The sequence below is a fragment of the Pan troglodytes genome, chromosome 17 (assembly GCF_028858775.2).
Source record: "Pan troglodytes isolate AG18354 chromosome 17, NHGRI_mPanTro3-v2.0_pri, whole genome shotgun sequence".
Taxonomy (NCBI): Eukaryota; Metazoa; Chordata; class Mammalia; order Primates; family Hominidae; genus Pan; species Pan troglodytes.
Window position 1 is genome coordinate 55764557 of NC_072415.2, and position 18173 is coordinate 55782729.

At 40.0% G+C, this 18173-nt stretch overlaps 1 protein-coding gene across 3 annotated transcripts in view; it reads right to left on the reverse strand.

The window, feature by feature from the left end:
* The window catches only part of EPG5 (ectopic P-granules 5 autophagy tethering factor), a 116738-nt gene that overhangs the window by 64069 nt on the left and 34496 nt on the right, over window positions 1-18173 (reverse strand). For all 3 annotated transcript variants that reach the window (XM_009433929.5, XM_512111.9, XM_016933616.4), the window contains 9 exons: window positions 15996-16150; window positions 14186-14326; window positions 11054-11218; window positions 8587-8706; window positions 7660-7919; window positions 3000-3140; window positions 1759-1903; window positions 1330-1527; window positions 832-942 (listed from right to left, as the gene is read on the reverse strand). In XM_009433929.5, coding sequence (XP_009432204.2) covers window positions 832-942; window positions 1330-1527; window positions 1759-1903; window positions 3000-3140; window positions 7660-7919; window positions 8587-8706; window positions 11054-11218; window positions 14186-14326; window positions 15996-16150 — 1436 coding nt within the window. The remainder of the gene's footprint in view (window positions 1-831; window positions 943-1329; window positions 1528-1758; window positions 1904-2999; window positions 3141-7659; window positions 7920-8586; window positions 8707-11053; window positions 11219-14185; window positions 14327-15995; window positions 16151-18173) is intronic.

Genomic DNA, 18173 nt, shown 5'->3' on the forward strand with positions numbered 1-18173 from the left:
CAAACGGCAGAAACCAGATTGAAACCCAGACTGTCTGGTTCCAGTGCCCACTCTAAACCTCTCTGCAGTGCTGCTGGGCAGTCTCTGCAGTCCGGCTGGCTGGGGTATGATCAAGAGCTGTCTACTCCTGAGACAGTCCTTAATTCCACTGAACCTCAGTTACAGCTAGACACAGTAGTGTGCCTGTAGTCCCCAAATACTAGGGAGGCTGGGAGCAGGAGAATCACTTAACAACAGGAGATTGAGACCAGCCTGGGCAACAAAGTGAGGCCCTGTATCCAAAAATGTTTTTTAATTTAAAAAAAAAAAAAACAACTCAGGCAGGGCGCGGTGGCTCACACCTGTAATCCCAGCACTTTGGGAGGCCGAGGTGGGCGGATCACCTGAGGTGAGGAGTTCGAGACCAGCCTGACCAACACGGAGAAACCCTGACTCTACTAAAAATACAAGGTTAGCTGGGCGTGGTGGCGCATGCCTGTAATCCCAGCTACTCGGGAGGCTGTGGCAGGGGAATAGCTTGAACCCGGGAGGCAGAGGTTGCAGTGAGCTGAGATCGCGCCATTGCACTCCAGCCTGGGCAACAAGAGCAAAACTCCATCTCAAAAAAAATAAAAATAAAAAAAAAACTCAGTTAACTCCTCTGTAAAACAGGAATGGCAACAGCACAACCTCACCAAAGGGCTACTGTAAAGATTAAATGAAAAAGTATACTTACACTAGAATAAGTGCTAAATAAAAGTTAGTTTAGACTATTAGTAATTTCTTTGTAAGGATGATCATGAGATTAAAGTTCACAAAGATAACAAATGATCCTCTCAGTCAGTTTCCTACCTGAGTGGGCGTGGCCAAGCCCTCCACAAAGGAAGGAGTGATGTTGCCTGCCACAATCCAGCTTACCAAAGACGAGAGCAGACTCCGGTCACAGTGGTAACCCAAGGCATTCTACACCGGGAGATGTGGAGCAGAGAGAGGAGGCTTTAAGGAAAATCTTATCAATGACCTTTACAAGAGTATCAGCAACTGTCTTACTACAATACAAGATTCTGATAAGACAGAGATTTCAAGGATGAGTCCACCAGCAGCAATAGTCCAAGGCAGAGCATTACAGCCAAATGTAACAAGCGGGACTCTTCCTGGGCTGTCCTTTCCAACTTCCCTAGGGTCTACGCTAGTGGACTACGATTATCGGGATAAGGTACCATTAAGGCAAAGCTTAAAGAAGGTAATGGCCACAGAGTAGAACTGAAAACTGTACTTGGGGGAATCTTTTTAGAAAGCTACTTTATCTAGCCAATCACTGAAAGATAAATTCTCTAACAGGTTTTTTACCTTATGTTGCTGGTAGAGTAATTTCTGTATGCAGTCTTCCTGCATCAGCTGAAAAGCTGCTTTACACAAGTGGTCCATGAGGAAGAGGATAGGTTGTTCTCGGTACCAGAGATGCTGGCTTATGAGAGCCTGAACCCAGAACTCCAACACAGCAACGGGGCCCACTTCATTGGGCTGAGTGCTTACAGATATGTGTGCCTGTGGAGAAAAGGCTCATGTGATGGGAAAGATAACAACCAGCCTCTCATTTTTTAAATAGCAACAAAATGCTATCTACCTCCACTACAAAGCCCAAATCTATTGCCTTTCTTGGCCAAAAGCACACTAAGCCAAGTGATCTGAAATGACTAAAACCTAAGTGTGCTAACGCTAGAGGTCTTGGTTGGGAAGACAGGCGGGAGTGTGCTTAGGGGCTTGCAAGGCCCTCACCTGGATCATGCTGTTGAGAAGCTTCACGTTGTCCCCATGGCTGGCTCCTGTCAGGTGCTGTGCCACCTTGTGGGTGACCTGTTGTGTGACACCCTGAGGGACACCGCTGTCCAAGTGTAGGAACAAGAGGAGATGCGATAAAAACCTGCCAAGCACACAGGAGGACGCACTTTACCTTCCGATCAGAACTCAACAGAATTTTCCCTAATTACTTATGAGGAAACAGAAAATTCCTAAATTGGTCCCATTTTTCGACCAAAGCACTATTTAAGAAGGGATTCTAGAAGAATAAAGTTTTCACATTTAACATGGGTTAAAAGGAATTCTATCTACCCACAGAGGTGTTAAGAACAGATCCACGACACACAAACACATGCAAGTTAAACAGCGTTAGAGGAAAAACACCCAAAGGCACCACTCTCCCCTCCTCACTCCCCAACTCCATGAATAAAGGCAGAGATGTTTCCAAACCATTCAGTTTCCAAACTTGCCTCATACCCAGGGTGCTGATTCTTAAAAAGGGGTTGAAGGGTTAGGTGAGTAGTTCCCAGGACCTAACCCATTTCTACTAAAGTAACATCTCCGGGGGAGAAACCTGGGAATCCATATTTAATAAGCTCTTTTTGGCAAGTTGGAGACATACTGCTTGAAAAGACACATAACAGGAAAACTGTAATGCTCCCCTTGTGCCTTTGGATGTACTTCATGTCCCCACTGTACAGGGTTCCTCCATATGGGGTGAGGCCTCACCTCCCCTTTCATCACTGTTCATGAGGCCCCAGCCAGATGCTTTACTCTTGCCTCCCTAGACAGGTTGTTCTCTTCCCACCTTCCTAGCATCTTATCTGTTTGCAACACTGCACTACGTGCACTGTAAACAATTTAAAACAATCTTTTCTATTGTTACAATGGCAAACCATTTGCTGCTTAATATCAGAAGCACGATTCCCAGAATCTCAGGGAAACAACTGCTCCTTCATATACTATTAAGCTTTAATAAGCAATTCAAAGTTATAATAAATGAAAAGGAAAAATATCTTTCATGGTAATAAAACTGGAGTCATTATTAGAATCATTGTTCATCAACCTGCATTCTAAACTGGGGTGCAGAATATTTTTGCCCCATAATACGCTGTTGAAATAGCATTCCCTTTATTTTACTTAAGAAACCAGAAGACACAGTCATTTGTACTTGCTGGACTGTTTAAGAGTGTCTCCTGCCATAGATGGAACACACTTACTGCTCATTCTTCAGAAGGTAATACTGGCAAGGGTAAAATAAAGGCAGAATCTTATCCAGGACATGAACCACTGTTCTCAAATGTCTTGACTGGACCAGAATTCCCAATAGTGGGATGCCTTCTGCACAGAACTTCTCAATGCTATGGAAAAAGAGAAAGGCAATGAATACACAACGGAGCTGGTTCATAAAATTCTGTTCTTCCAATGAGTTATGAGCCTTCAATACCTTGGGTTATCTCAGGTCTCCAACACATGTTTTATACCCAATCTTCACACAGAAATACTAAACCCAGAATTCTAGAATTGCAAAGAAACTTAAAAGTTAATCTTTATTTTCATTGTATGGATGAGGAAGGTGAAGTATCATGCCCAAATTCACATAATTTCCTAGAGTAAGGTCAAAATGAGAACGCCAGTTTGCAAATTTCTAATCCAGAGTGCTCTCTACTACCATATTTTATTTCTCAAAAACAGCTTCTCCTAAGAGCCACAGGGACTCTCCTTGTCTGGATATTCCCACAAGGTATCACAGCAAAGAGAGACTCAAAAGTGACCTCAATCTGTCAGTACAGGTTGACTATCCCTTAACTGAAATGCTTGAGACCAAGTATTTTAGATTTTGGAACACTCGTATCATACTTAAAAGCTGAGCATCCCTAATCCAAAAGTCCCAAATCCAAAATGCCCCAATGAACATTTCCTTTGAGTGCAATGTCAGAACTCAAAGTTTCAGATTTTGGAGCATTTCAAAGCTTAGATTTTCAGATTAGGGATACTCACTGCATAAACTGCAAAATTCTGCTAAAACCAATTTGGCATAAAAGTTTTATTCTCTGCCTCACTTCAAAGAATCTATCCTTAAAAAATAATCTCAAATATGGAAAAAAATATAAAATATGATCCATGTAAAGAGGCGCTTTTCAGGTTTATTTTTAAGTCTAAAACTGAGAGGTTGAAAATGACTTAAGGCAATTTTAGAAAAATGCTTTCAATTGGAAATATTATTGTATCATTTTAAAATAATACACATGATGACCAAAGGCAATGTGGAAAAACACTTCTGCTATAAAGATACTAGGGAATAAGACATAAAATTTTATACTCATGATCATAACTACTAGTAAAGAAAAGTTATTTGTGGAGGCGAATACAGGGACAATGTCACAACAAAAGAGTCATTGTACAAGAGTGGCAGAAGTGAGTGGCATTTTCTCCACTTTCCTAATTCTGCAGTTTGGTTATACTGCTTTAATTCTGGGGGAGAAAATCATTTCAAAAAATAAAGTAATTGTGCAAAGGTTACGCCACAAGGAAACTACTTACAATTGTAAAGTGAAAAACTAAGGATATAAAATTATACATACATCTTTAAAAAGATCAAAGGAAAAATGATGGATGAAAATAAACAGAAAAAAAAATCATTGATTTTATGATGGGAAATATTCTGGGTGATTTTCTGACTTCTCTACAATGTCTGTAATAGTATATTCACAAACAACTTATGTCCCTGCCTACTCCACCCATACCTAAGATTGTTTTAAGTTACTTCTATATTCCAGTACACCTAATCCCAAATGCCCACCATGGAGTTTTACACTAGAGATCAGCCCTGAGAGGAAATGCTCATTCTCACTCTCACTCCCATTCAGGATTCAGTGATCAGCACAAATCAAAAGTTATCTCTAGAGAGAGCCCACAGCAGTATCAGTGAATAAAGAGCTATGGTCCCAGAATGGATACAAGAAATTCGAGAAATCATAAAACACTTAAGTTCAGATAACTGCACTCAAGAGAATCACGTCAGACACTGTTCTAGGCATGTTACATGTGTGGTGTTTTTTTTTTTTTTGAGACGGAGTCTCGTTCTGTCGCCCAGGCTGGAGTGCAGTGGCGCAATCTCGGCTCACTGCAAGCTCCGCCTCCCAGGTTCACGCCACTCTCCTGCCTCAGCCTCCCGAGTAGCTGGGACTACAGGCGCCCGCCACCATGCCTGGCTAATTTTTTGTATTTTTAGTAGAGACGGGGTTTCACCGTGTTAGCCAGGATGGTCTCGATCTCCTGACCTCGTGATCTGCCCGCCTCGGCCTCCCAAAGTGCTGGGATTACAGGCGTGAGCCACTGCACCCGGCCTACATGTGCTCTGACTCACTTAAGCCTCATAAAGTAAGTTTGGTGTTATTATTACTCCCATTTTAGAGATGGGAAACCTGAAGTACAGGAAGCCGTTAATAACACTAGAGCTACTGGAAACAACATAAAGAGTATGTTCCTAAGGACCCTTATCAGGTCTCCTCTTTTCTAAATCAATTCTACCTTCTTTTACTTAGCTTTCAAATCTCTCCATAATTTGGCCCAACCAAACACCTGATCACCTCCATTCTCCAACATGAATCACAGGCGTCAGTGAGAAGTGTTTCCTCATCATTTCCCCTCCTCTCCCCTTACCCACTCAGACACCTGAGGCTCCTTTCCACATTCATTCAACCCACCAGCATTTGTTGAATACCTACTAAGTATAAGATCTAGAGATACACAATTGAACAAGACAATGTCCCTACCTTCATAGAGCAAACAGTCCATGGGGAGCAGGGGAGATTACAATGACAATAAAACACAGTGAGTGTGCTGTTCAGAATGTACAGGGGCTGCAGGTGGCAGGAGATGGCCCTTGAACTAACTGTGGGCACTAAGTAACTGTAAGAGGAACACAACATCACTCTGCTCATCAGCCTAGGATGTTGTCTTAGTCCATGTTGCACTGCTATAAAGGAATACCTGAGACTGGGCAATTAATAAAGAAAAAAAGGTTTATTTGAGTCATAATTCTGCCAGCTGGAAGACTGGGCATCTGGTGAGAGCCTCAGGCTGCGTCCACACATGGCAGAAGGCCAACGGGAGCTGGCAGGTTCAGAGATCACATGGTGAGATAGGAAGTGAGGAGGAGGCGGGGTGCCAGGCTCTTCTTAACAACCAATTCTCATGGGAACTAAGAGACAAGAACTCATTCATTACTGAGAGGATGGCACTAAGACATTCATGAGGGATCAGCCCACATGACCCAAACACCTCCCATTAGGTTCCATCTCCAACACTGGGGATCAAATGTCAACATGAGGTTTAGGGGGACAAACATCCAAACTGCGACAGATGTCTTGTCTAATTTAAGACTCCTTTCCAAAAGTCAGCTCTTCCATGAAGGTATCCCACCATACTGATCTCTCCTTCCTTTACATTCTTTCTGCTCAGCTTCTAAGTAGTTCTCAATCCAGGGTGTACATTAGAGATACTTAGAGAACTGGCCCCCAGCCCATTTAGGCCAGGATTCTCACCCTTTTCCCTGCACTGGGATTTTTAAAAGGCTCCAAAAGTGAATCTAAAGAACAGCAGAAGTTGAGAACCACTGCTCTCCACACATCATCCAGCCTGCAATTATATTCTATAGTACTGCCGATTTATTTATGCCTATCATCTCAACAAAACTGTCAACAACCCAAGGAAAGCTATCAAACAATTCTTTATCTCTCCTACTTCATAGCACAATGCTGAAGACTACAGCTGATTGCAACTGGTATCCCACTGAAATTACACTTACTGTGGAACAAGATGTTGAAATGAGGATGCTAAAAAGTGTTACAGTGAGTCTAAAACATAAGAATCAGAAAGCAGAGGTCAAAGAGTCTGAAGACAAATGAATAGACTAGAAAAAAATTAATGCATAAGAAAAGAATCTTTAAAGAGAAGGATGTTTAATCAACTGAGAAGTCATTCATGCATTCAATTATTTACTGCACCAGATATAGTCTTCATCACTAGTGATAAAATGGTAACACAAGACAAATGCCATTCCTGGGCACTTCTCTCATAGAAGTTATATATAACTGAATCTCTGAGAAAATTGAACAGATTAACTATGATATAGTGTGATAAATGCTCCAGTAGAAGACATTCAGACAGCTATGGGCTCATATCAGAGAGGCATGTGACCTAGTCAGGCATTTCATTCTTCTAGACAGTTAAGGGGACCTCTAGTTAAGAAAACCAAACACCACATGTTCTCACTCATAGGTGGAAATTGAACAATGAGAACACTTGGACATAGAGCGGGGAACATCACACACCGGGGCCTGTCGTGGGGTGGGGGGCTGGGTGAGGGATAGCATTAGGAGAAATACCTAATGTAAATGATGAGTTAATGACTGCAGCAAACCAACATGGCACATGTATATGTATGTAGCAAACCTGCACGTTGTGCACATGTACCCTAGAACTTAAAGTAAAATTAAAAAAAAAAAAAAAAAAGCCTGAGTTGGGCTACGATCAATTTTTCAAAAATTTTACTACAGGTGATCAATTATTTTTATTTGATCACAATTCTGAGGAAGACAGTACGAATCTACTGCTGACATGAACATTCCACTCCAGGAGACAAGCAGAACTCTCTTCATAAAGTAACATTTAGGTGACTTGCTTGTACAAATCTGAAGTATGTGAATTTGGGCAGCATCTCCCCTTGATAAGCTGTTAATCAAGGATTATTATTTGGCCCTAATTGCTCCGCAATAGGTTTGACAGAGGCCTCAGAACTTGGGATATGAAACATAAAATTCTAGAACTATCTGCAAGGTTCAGTAACCCTAGTGGTTCAGCCCAACACTGTACCTGTGGCCCACAGCTGTCATAGATAAGGCTAGATAACAGCCAATGGGCATGCCCGCTTTCACAGCCTTCAAGAGAGGATGAAACGTGGGTGACTCTGTCATGTCAGGCACAGTGACGGAGAAGGGAACAGCTGGACAATTCGGCTGTATTCCATAACCGTTTTTGTGCAGTTTTAGCCTCAAGATTAAATTCCAGGCCCATTGGTTAAATGAGGTCTCGGGTGTCTCTCCATATCGAACAATACTGGCCAAATATGAAACCTAAAACAATTATTTATTTTGAGCCACATTAGTCACACACAAATTAAATCAGTAAGCTCATACACTCATCTCCTTTTGTGACCAACAATGCCCTCAACGCAGAGGAATATTCTACTTGCTGGTCTCCAATTAATGTTCACTGCACTACATCAAAGCAATTTCTCACTCGCAACTTGCGCTTACTTGCTAGTCACTTTGTGAACCTGATCTTAGCTCATGTAAAAGAAAAGTGACATAAAAGTTGATACTCAATGAATAGTGTGCTGATAAATAAGTTTAACCATCAGGACGGAGGTCTCATATATAGCGCTTGCCAATTTTGGTGGTGTAAAAATTCCCACCATGGTCAATTTTAAGCTACCAATGGTTTAATAACCTGGCTTGCAAAGTTTCTAAAAATTTAAGTCAGTTCTCCAGAGCCAGTACAACCAAGCTCTAACACACCACTGCAGTTCAATTCAAATTCTGTAATATTAGAATAGTTATATACAGGCTATTTCTTAAAGAAGAATCTTTATCAAACCATAGAAGTCAATTATAACATCTTAAATTGCTAGAAATGTTCTTAGGATACCTAATGGTCAATAGTATAAGTCTATCATCTTTATTTCTAAATGTCTTGGGAAGATAAAGATTCATGTTTCCAAATCAGAAGAGAAGGAAATACCTGCTTCATACTTTCAGAGAGAATCCCAGCATATGGCTTCTGTGCAAGGTACTTCTGATAAGCTTCAAGAACCATTAAAGCCACTTCAGCATGGACTGCTTGATCCAGATGAAGGGTAGCCTTTTAAAGAGAAAAATAATCACAAACATACAACCTTGGTTTTGTTTTGTTTTTGTACCTTTGAATCAAAACATTAGGCAGAATAGTAACAAAGGATCTTCGATGTAGAAGCTAAATGTTCCAAAAATCACATCCCACACAGTGAAACTATAAAATGACAATGGGCAAAAAACTGTCAAGGGCAATAACACTGTACCTAGATAGGTTTGAACCTGACTTAACCCCTACTCCAGCCAAAAAAGGTTATCTTTGAATGTCATCCCCCATTCCACCCAAGAATCTCTACAAACACTTCGGGTCAAGGGCAATGCCACAAACCAGGAAGATGCTTAATTAAACAGAAAAATATTTAATGAACTGTCTAGGCGTGGTGGTTCATGCCTGTAATCCCAGCACTTTGGGAAGCCAAGACAGACAGATAACTTGAGGTCAGGAGTTTGAAACCAGCCTGGCCAACATGGTGAAACCTTGTCTCTACTAAAAATACAAAATTAGCCAAGTATGGTGGTGCACGCCTGTAGTTCCAGCTACTTGGGAGCCTGAAGCAGCAGAATTGATTGAACCCAGGAGGCAGAGGTTGCAGTGAGCCAAATCGTGCCACTGCACTCCAGCCTGGGTGACAGAGTGATATTCTGACTCAAAAAAAAAAAAAAAAAGAAAGATATTTAATAAATTATGTCTACATTCCCTTTTCCTGTTCTATCATTAGTTAAAATAAATAAGACACTCAGCAACACAGGTAAAATACTCCTTCTGATGCCTGAAGTTGCCTATCAAATTTCCTACACTATCTTCCTTTGCAGCCTGGAAAAATACATTCCTTAAACCTTTCAGAAAGATGACTTTCCTAACTCTTAACAAAGGCATGAGGAGACTCTCACGCAGCTCTTCAAGAGGAGAGCCTAGGTGATTCTGTTCACAAGCCAGAGAATGTGAAGGTGGAAAACAGCCCCCTGTAGCTCTTGCCTACGAGCATGTCAATGAGAGAGGGCCCAGATGAATCTATGGGCAGTCCCAAGTGGTCAAGGACACGTCAGCAGAAAAGCTCCTGGGCGTCAGTTTCCACATCTGCACAACAGGTATCATGCTGTCCAGGACTAAATGACTTGCTCAGAACAAAACCTGTCAGACAGGTGTAAAGGGCTGAGTTTGCCACCATTTTCCCTTTTAAATGTTAATCTTCTTATGGAAGAGCTAACAAATAAGGCCTATGGTAAAGAGGCAGGGAAGGTCTTTTAACAGTGAAAATCACTTGAAATGTATCTCTGAAGATATATGCTACATAGCAAACCCTTAATAATAACCACACCACTGAGTATGTAATGTGTGGCAAGAATCATCCTAAACATCTTGTGTTTCCTCATTTGTTTAACCTTTACAACAACTCTATGCACAGCGGCACGCGCCTGTAATCCCAGCTACTCGGCAGAAGGCTCTCTTAAGCCCAGGAGTTCAAGGCCAGCCTGGGCAGCATATTGAGACTCCATCTCAAAACAAAACAAAAAACAACCCTGTGAGACATTGAAGTATACTCGTTAATATGAATGTTTACAAATAAGCAACTAAGGCCCAAAGAGTTTAGGAAACTTGCTCAGAGTCACACAGCCAGAAGGTGGCAGAACTGGGATCAGAACCCAGGCAGGCTGGCTTAGAGCTCAGACTCTTAACCAATGCATAGTGTTTCAGAAAACAACCCTGACAATGACATGCAAGACAAATTACAGGAGAAAAAGGAACGAGAGGCAGAAGAGGCAATTAGGAGAAACTAAAGTAACTAGCCAGAGACAAAACAACAGATACAGCCAGGCACGGTGGCTCATGCCTGTAATTCCAGCACTTTGGGAAGCCGAGGCAAGGTGGATCACTTGAGGTCAGGAGTTCGAGACCAGCCTGGCCAACATGGCGAAACCCTGTCTCTACTAAAAAATACAAAAATTAGTCAGGTGTGGTGGCATGCACCTGTAATCCTAGCTACTTAGGAGGCTGATGCAGGAGAATTGCTTGAACCTGGGAGGAGGAGGTTGCAGAGAGCCAAGATAGTGCCACCGCACTCCAGCCTGGGTGACAGGGCAAGACTCTGTCTCAAAAAAAAAAATAAAAAATAAAAACAGATACATGGGAATAAGGAAAAAGGGAAGAATTTTCAATGTGGAACAATTTATCCTCATTTAATAGTTGCTCATTCTGCAAAAGAGAATTAAAGAGAAAATCCTAAACTCTGACACAGCTAAAAGAATTTGTAGACCTTGCAAATGGTACTCAGAAATGTTAGTGTTTTGAGAAAATCCTTCTTTGAAACAGATGCATGTACAACCTCCAGTCTCCAGGGAATGGTTTGAACACATACCTGTTTAGCAAATCCCCAATTCAGTCCTTCAAGAATAACACAGGCCAGTTTATTCTTCACCACTGTCAGGTTGTAATTCAATAACCAATCCCGAATCACCGCTATCTCAGATGCAGAAGGTTGCCAAAGATACAAAGGCAGTTCTTTAAACAAGTATAGAGAAACCTTATTAAAAAGAAAACAATAATCATTAAATAAAGACTTAGAAACAATGCTATATTACTACAATATTATATTATTAAACTGCTTGTAAAAAAATTTCTCCAAAAGGAACTGGAGTTTTGTTTCATTTTTAGACAAGTGAAATGGAAATCACGGACAACCAAATCAAGTGGGTATTAAAATTGATGATACATCAAAAGCACATTTCATAATCCTTTGTAAAAATCAATCTTTTTAAATATTCAAATTGGTATGCTTCAGTTTAGGTAAACCACCACACTAATGCACATTTTTAAAGTCATGATAAATCAGGGGACGGCTATTCACTTTGCAAAAGAATTTAGCACTTTAAGTAATTATTCATTCTATGGCATTTAGAAAGATACTCTATTGGCTTCCAAGCCATCTAGGCCGGGGGTGGGGTGAGTGGGAGGGTGGTAAGATGAAACAAGATCAACAAAGAGACCAAGAGTTGATAGCTATTGTTAAAACTTGATGATAGGCCATTATACCATACTATTCTCATTACTTTTATATGTATTTGAAATAATCCACAATAAAAAATTTTTAAATCCTATTTACAGAAAGTCTACAGCACTACTTTTAAAATAACACATCCAAGTGTGCAAATTAAGATAAATCTGGGCCAGGCATGATGGCTCATGCCTGTAATCCCAGCACTTTGGGGGGCCCAGCTGGACAGATCACCTGAGGTCAGGAGTTTGAGACCAGCCTGGCCAACATGGTGAAACCTCGTCTCTACTAAAAATTAGCCAGGCATGGTGGCACACGCCTGTAATCCCAGCTACTCAGGAGGCAGGAGAATCGCTTGAACTCATTGGCGGAGGTTGCAGTGAGCTGAGATTGAACCACTGCACTCCAGCCTGGGTGACAGGGCAAGACTCTGTCTTGGGAGAAAAAAAAAAAAAGAAGCCAAAAACAAGAAAAACACTTGAGAAAAATGTCATGAGCTCAAACTGAAAGAATCATATGATCCACTGTACATTTCTCTGGAATTCATCCACTAATCACTCAAGAAGGAGCAACAGAAAACTTCCTACTGTATTGAACTGTATATGAAAAGCTTTTTATCTCAATATAATCATCTTGCAGTAGCATACAATGTTTTTCTTTTCTTTTTTTTTTTTTTTGAGATGGAGTCTCACTCTGTAGCCCAAGCTGGAGTGCAGTGGCGTGATCTCAGCTCACTGCAAGCTCCACCTCCCAGGTTCATGCCATTCTCCTGCCTCAGCCTCCTGAGTAGCTGGGACTACAGGTGCCCGCCACCACACCCGGCTAATTTGTTTTTTTTTTTTGCATTTTTAGTAGAGACGGGATTTCACCGTGTTAGCCAGGATGGTCTCGATCTCCTGACCTCGTGATCCACCCACCTCGGCCTCCCAAAGTGCTGGGATTACAGGCGTAAGCCACTGTGCCCAGCCAACATTGTTTTTCTTAAAAGGAAAATGACCATGTACTGCCACTATGGAAAACAGTATGATGGCTCCTCAAAAGATTAAAAATAGAATTATGACATGATCCAGCAATTCTACTTCTCACATGCCCAAAAGAACTGAAAGCAAGGCCCGAAAGAGATATTGGTACATCCGCATTCATAGAAACATTATTCACAATAGTCAAAAGGCAGAAGCAACCCAAGTCCCCATCAATGAATGAATGGATAAACAAAAAGTTATACACACACACACACACACACACACACACACACACACGCACCAAGGAATTATTATACAGGCTTAAAAATGAAGTAAATGCTGACACATGCTACAACATGGATGAACCTTGAGGATATCATGCTAGCTGAAATAAACCAGTCACAAAGACCATATATTACATAGTTCCATTAATATGAAATGTCTGAAATAGGCAAAAATCTAGAGACAGACATTAGATTAGGGCTTAGGGCCCTAATCTATGAAAGGTGCTTAGGACCCCAACCTAAGAAAGTTGCTTAGAGCTGAAGGAGACAGAAGAGTAAGAGTGATAGCTGGGCCAGGCACGGTGGCTCATGCCTGTAATCCCAGCACTTTGGGAGACGGAGGTGGGCGGATCACCTGAGGTTAGGAGTTCAAGACCAGCCTGACCAACACAGTGAAACCCCGTCTCTATTAAAAATGCAAAAAAATTAGCTGGGCATGGTGGCGGGCGCCTGTAATCCCAGCTACTTGGGAGGCTGAGATAGGAGAATCACTTGAACCTGGGAGGCAGAGGTTGTAGGGAGGCAGAGGTTGCAGTGAGCCGAGATTGAGCCACTGCACTCCAGCCTGGGCATCAAGAGCAAAACTCCATCTCAAAAAAAAAAAAAAAGTGATAGCTGAAGTCTAAGGGTTTTTGAGGTGATGAAAATGCTCTAAAATTGACTGTGTTGAGAGTTGCACATATCTGTGAATAGACTAAAAACCACTGACGTATATACTTTAAATAGGTAAATTGTATGGTATGTGAATTACATCTCAAGAAAACTTTTGAAAAACTACATGAAGATTGCAAAAGGGATTGTGACAAATGACAGAAACAAATTAAATGTGTCCTCCTCAACTTAAGTTACTACATACTATTTATTTTGCTTTTGGCTGACTTTAAATAGGACCTTCTTTGTCAGTTGTTTACTCCAAGTATAAAATATAAAAACTATGAAAGCCAAACAAATTATGAAATAAAAATTGTTAATTAACTATAGGTCATAAGTAAAGTAAAAATATGTTATTGAACGAGGTGGAAAAGTCAACCTTGAGATTTGAGAGAAACAATCACATCTTTTTATAAGCAGCAGCTAATCCCAAGTTGGTGTGGTGAATGACACAGAGGCCGGCACAGTAAATGTTAGTTCTTTTCATCCTGTTTATACCCCTAGTGACAAGATCATTCCCAAGAACCTTCCTATTTTTGCCAATGTTCCATTACTCCAAGATTTAAAAAAACAGAAACAAACAAAATCAGTGCTCTTACCATTCCAACCTGGTCAATGGTCTCTTGAACTCTATCCAGAAGGACGGAAATTATCTCAGGGTGAACAGCTGTGATAGTCCCTAAAAGCTCTCGACCAACCTTTGAAAAAGTCTCTCTGGTAGACAAGGTGACATAAGATACCTAAATGGGGGGAAGGGGGAAGAAGATGGCCTTTTAATATCAATTAGCAGTCAAAACACACTTATATAGTTTTTTCAAGCAAAGCAGAAAGAATCTTACATTGAGCCTTAGTTGACACTATGTTCCAAAAAATGTTAAAACTTCATACAGGCAACTGTCTACTCTGAGGCCGAAAGGTGGAGGGAGAGGAATATAAGAGAATGGCAACTTTTTATAACAATGACTTCAAGTGTGGATTCAAAAAGTATATCCCAAAGTCTGTCGGTAACAATAAAATGGTTCCTGCAGTTTCAAAACTTTTCTAAATTTGAGGAAATCACTACAATGATGAAAATCAGAATGCATTTCATGGAAATGCCTAGATTCCCCTACAAAATAAGATCCCTAACTACAAGATCTTCTAAAACATTGTTTACCAACTCCTTTTGAATTATGTCTTCCAAAGTGTATGTTACAATCCATTAATGCCAATGGTGTTTTTTAACACAATGGAATATACAGAAAAATAACAGAATAAAATAAAATAGAAAAATGTAATAGTGTATCACAGGTAGATTAAGTATTGCTTCAATTGTACATACACACACAGGATCAGAATGTAATATAGAATGTAATTTTTATTGTGACTCCTGGTCAAAACACTGGAAACTTTACTCAAGAGCATAAATATTACTTTAGCAACAGATCTTGAGAATGTCACTTAATGTCTGTGAAAATATGTCTTCTCTCCCCAAGTTTTTCAGATCATGAAGATAGTCTGAATTCCAGATCCATCGAGATCTTAACTTTATGCATGGTTATGAAGTACCAGTATAGGAACAGCTGAATCAAGTATTTGATCCTGGAAAGAACATCCAGGTTTGTCATTCTCAAACTGGATTATTAGGGGAAGATAATAAAACCCAAATAATCATCTTCAAACATAATTTTACTTGAGTACACTTGAATACTTTGGAGGAGATATTTTGTACACAGAGCAACAGATAAATGACAGCTTAAAATGTAAAATGTGCAGGGCTTTTTAAATATACAAAAAACTCCAATGAACATTTTGGTAACCACTTTGGGCTAGTCCCTAGATGCTCAGGGGTCCAAATTTCACTCCCCTCCACCCTCACGGATGGCTCAGTGAAAAGAAGAAGAATGCAAGGATCTCATCCCAGCCTGTGATTTCATATTACAGATGAGGAAAATGAAGCCTGGGGTAATAAGTTATCTTTTTTGATGTGAGATGGCCAATTAATAGCAGAGTTAAAACTCAGGTATCCTAACTCCAGGTTCAATATTCTTCCCACCATCTCATTTAAACTGGCTGGGAAGCTAGGTTTCTGCTACTAGCCAGAGTGGAAGAGTTTAGTTGAAGGGGTCGGGGGGAGGGAAACATGCATCATAAAAACTGTAAGTGTCAGGCTGTGTCACATTGTCTCTCCCTTACTGAAACTGGTGCAACAAATTTCGAAAGATAATAAGTACTGGGGAATGGATATAATTCACATTTTCAATAATCCCTGTAGCAAAATAATGTTCCACTGATTCTCTATCCCTTCTCAAAAGTGTAGACAGTAGCTAAATAAGTCACAATTTGTAAAAGCAATCTCCCAAAAAATCAACAGATGGACAATACAAAAGAAAACATTTTTAGCTGATTTATAAAACTTCATATTCTAACCTCATATATCTCCAGAACAATAATTTTTATGAAGTCTTCATCCACATTGGTTCTTCTGGCCTGAGCCATCTGAGCAAAGGTAGTCAGAAGGCAAATCTCTTCTGAGCTATTCATAGAAGAAAGACACTTCTCAAAGTTGGTAAAATGTTCTGGGTCTGCAAGTTCATATCAAGATAATTAGAGTGGAGAAAGAATAAATTTATATCTTTTAATCACTCTTTCAGAGAAAAAGATTTAGGAATATTTAAAGATACAAAAGGTCTTTCTTTGTTCCAAAATAGATTTCTACAGGCATCAGGAATAAGGCTGGACCAGATGGCCTCTGAAATTCCAACAAACTCTAAATATAATGTAGCCTCACAGAAGACATTTAACATCTCTTAGCTTCAGTACCCACATCTGTCTCAAAAGGTTATTTAATAAGAAGATTAAATAGCATGTCACTGGTGACATGCTTAGTTAACTGCAAAGCACTGCTGCTGTCACTAGGCAGTCACCTTCAAAGGCAGTACTGCCAACTTCAAAGGCACACTTGAAGCTACTTGGTAACCGTCAGACAAAGACCTGACTAATGAAAACTGCTAATACTAGCAACTACTTGGCACAAATAGGGCATTACAAAAAAAAGAGATTTGCTTATGAAGAAAAACTGGGGGCAAGAAATTAGTTATAACCATAACTGAAATACTAATGAATGTCATAAACAATATAATAAATGTGATATGTTTTGCCTATATCACAAAGGATGTTATATAAGCAATACTAAATTCTGCCATTAGGAAGCAATATTCACAAATACACATGACAGTAAACTACATGCAAAGTTCTACAGCAGAAAGGAAAAAAAGCCCATTTTAAAAATATATGTGCTTGGCCGGGCGCTGTGGCTCACACCTGTAATCCCAGCACTTTCAGAGGCCGAAGGTGGACAGATCACTTGAGGTCAGGAGTTTGAGGCCAGCCTGGCCAACATGGTGAAGCCCCGTCTCTACTAAAAATACAAAAATTAGCTGGGCATGGTGGCACATGCCTGTAGTCCCAGCTACTCGGGAGACTGATGCAGGAGAATCACTTGAACCTGGGAGGCAGAGGTTGCAGTGAGCCAAGATCACACCACTGGACTCCCATCTGGGCAACACAGCAAGACTCCATTTCAAAAAAATAATAATAATAAAATTAAATTATATATATATATCCTTGATGGAACTTTTGACAGTAAGAAGGCAACAAGCCAATAATTCTTTTCATATTTACACATTTGAGAAACCAAGGTAGATAGCTCACCAAATTTCCTGCATTTTCAAAATAACTCTGGGACATTTACCAAACCAATTTTCATTTTCCATCTCCAAATTGGATTTATAGTGGAAATTATTACACAAAGTATTCCCAGAATAATGAAAATTGGCATGATCATTCTAACTTACATTGTGAAAGGATATTTAAAAAGAAATAAAACAATTATCATTCAAACTTACAATGTTTATGGTACAAATCAAGGAAAAGGCCTTATATTTTAAATAACTCTATAGAAAAAACAATGGGAAAGTGAAATAACTTTCTAATTAGCTTTTAAAATATTAACTATAAGGACAAACAAACACATTTCTACATTTATTTATCATCAGATTTGCTTATGGCTACACTTTACTAGTAGTCAGAATGTTGATCAGACTAGAAATAAACAAAAAGAAGCCAAATTAAAACAGACTGGTTTTTAACAATCACTGCTAAGAAATCTGCTAGTTAGGAAATGTTAAAACTAGTTAAAATTTGTTCCCTGGAAACTGATTTCAAGCTCACCCTACTCCCATTACCACAGATAAATAAGAACTGATTATAAAGAATAAGCACTTCTGGCATTTACTAAATATTAAAAGTGAGGAAGGGAAAAGATGCTAGGAAGCCTTATTCTTCCACAAACAATAAAAATCAAGCCTCCTAACAAAATTGGTATATAAAAGATTAAGCAAAGGAGAAGATGAAAAAACAGCAAATTAGAGCAGGAAGATCAAATTTTGCAAAGACTCCACTCTCAAGGCTGGAACATAGTAAGGCAGATGAAACTTCTCTACTGTGCCACTAACTCCTGTGTCAGATGATACAGGCCCTAAGGGAGATAAAGATAAAAGTGCCATGGGAGCCTGGAGTCCAGACAGAAAACTCCAGCAGCAGGAT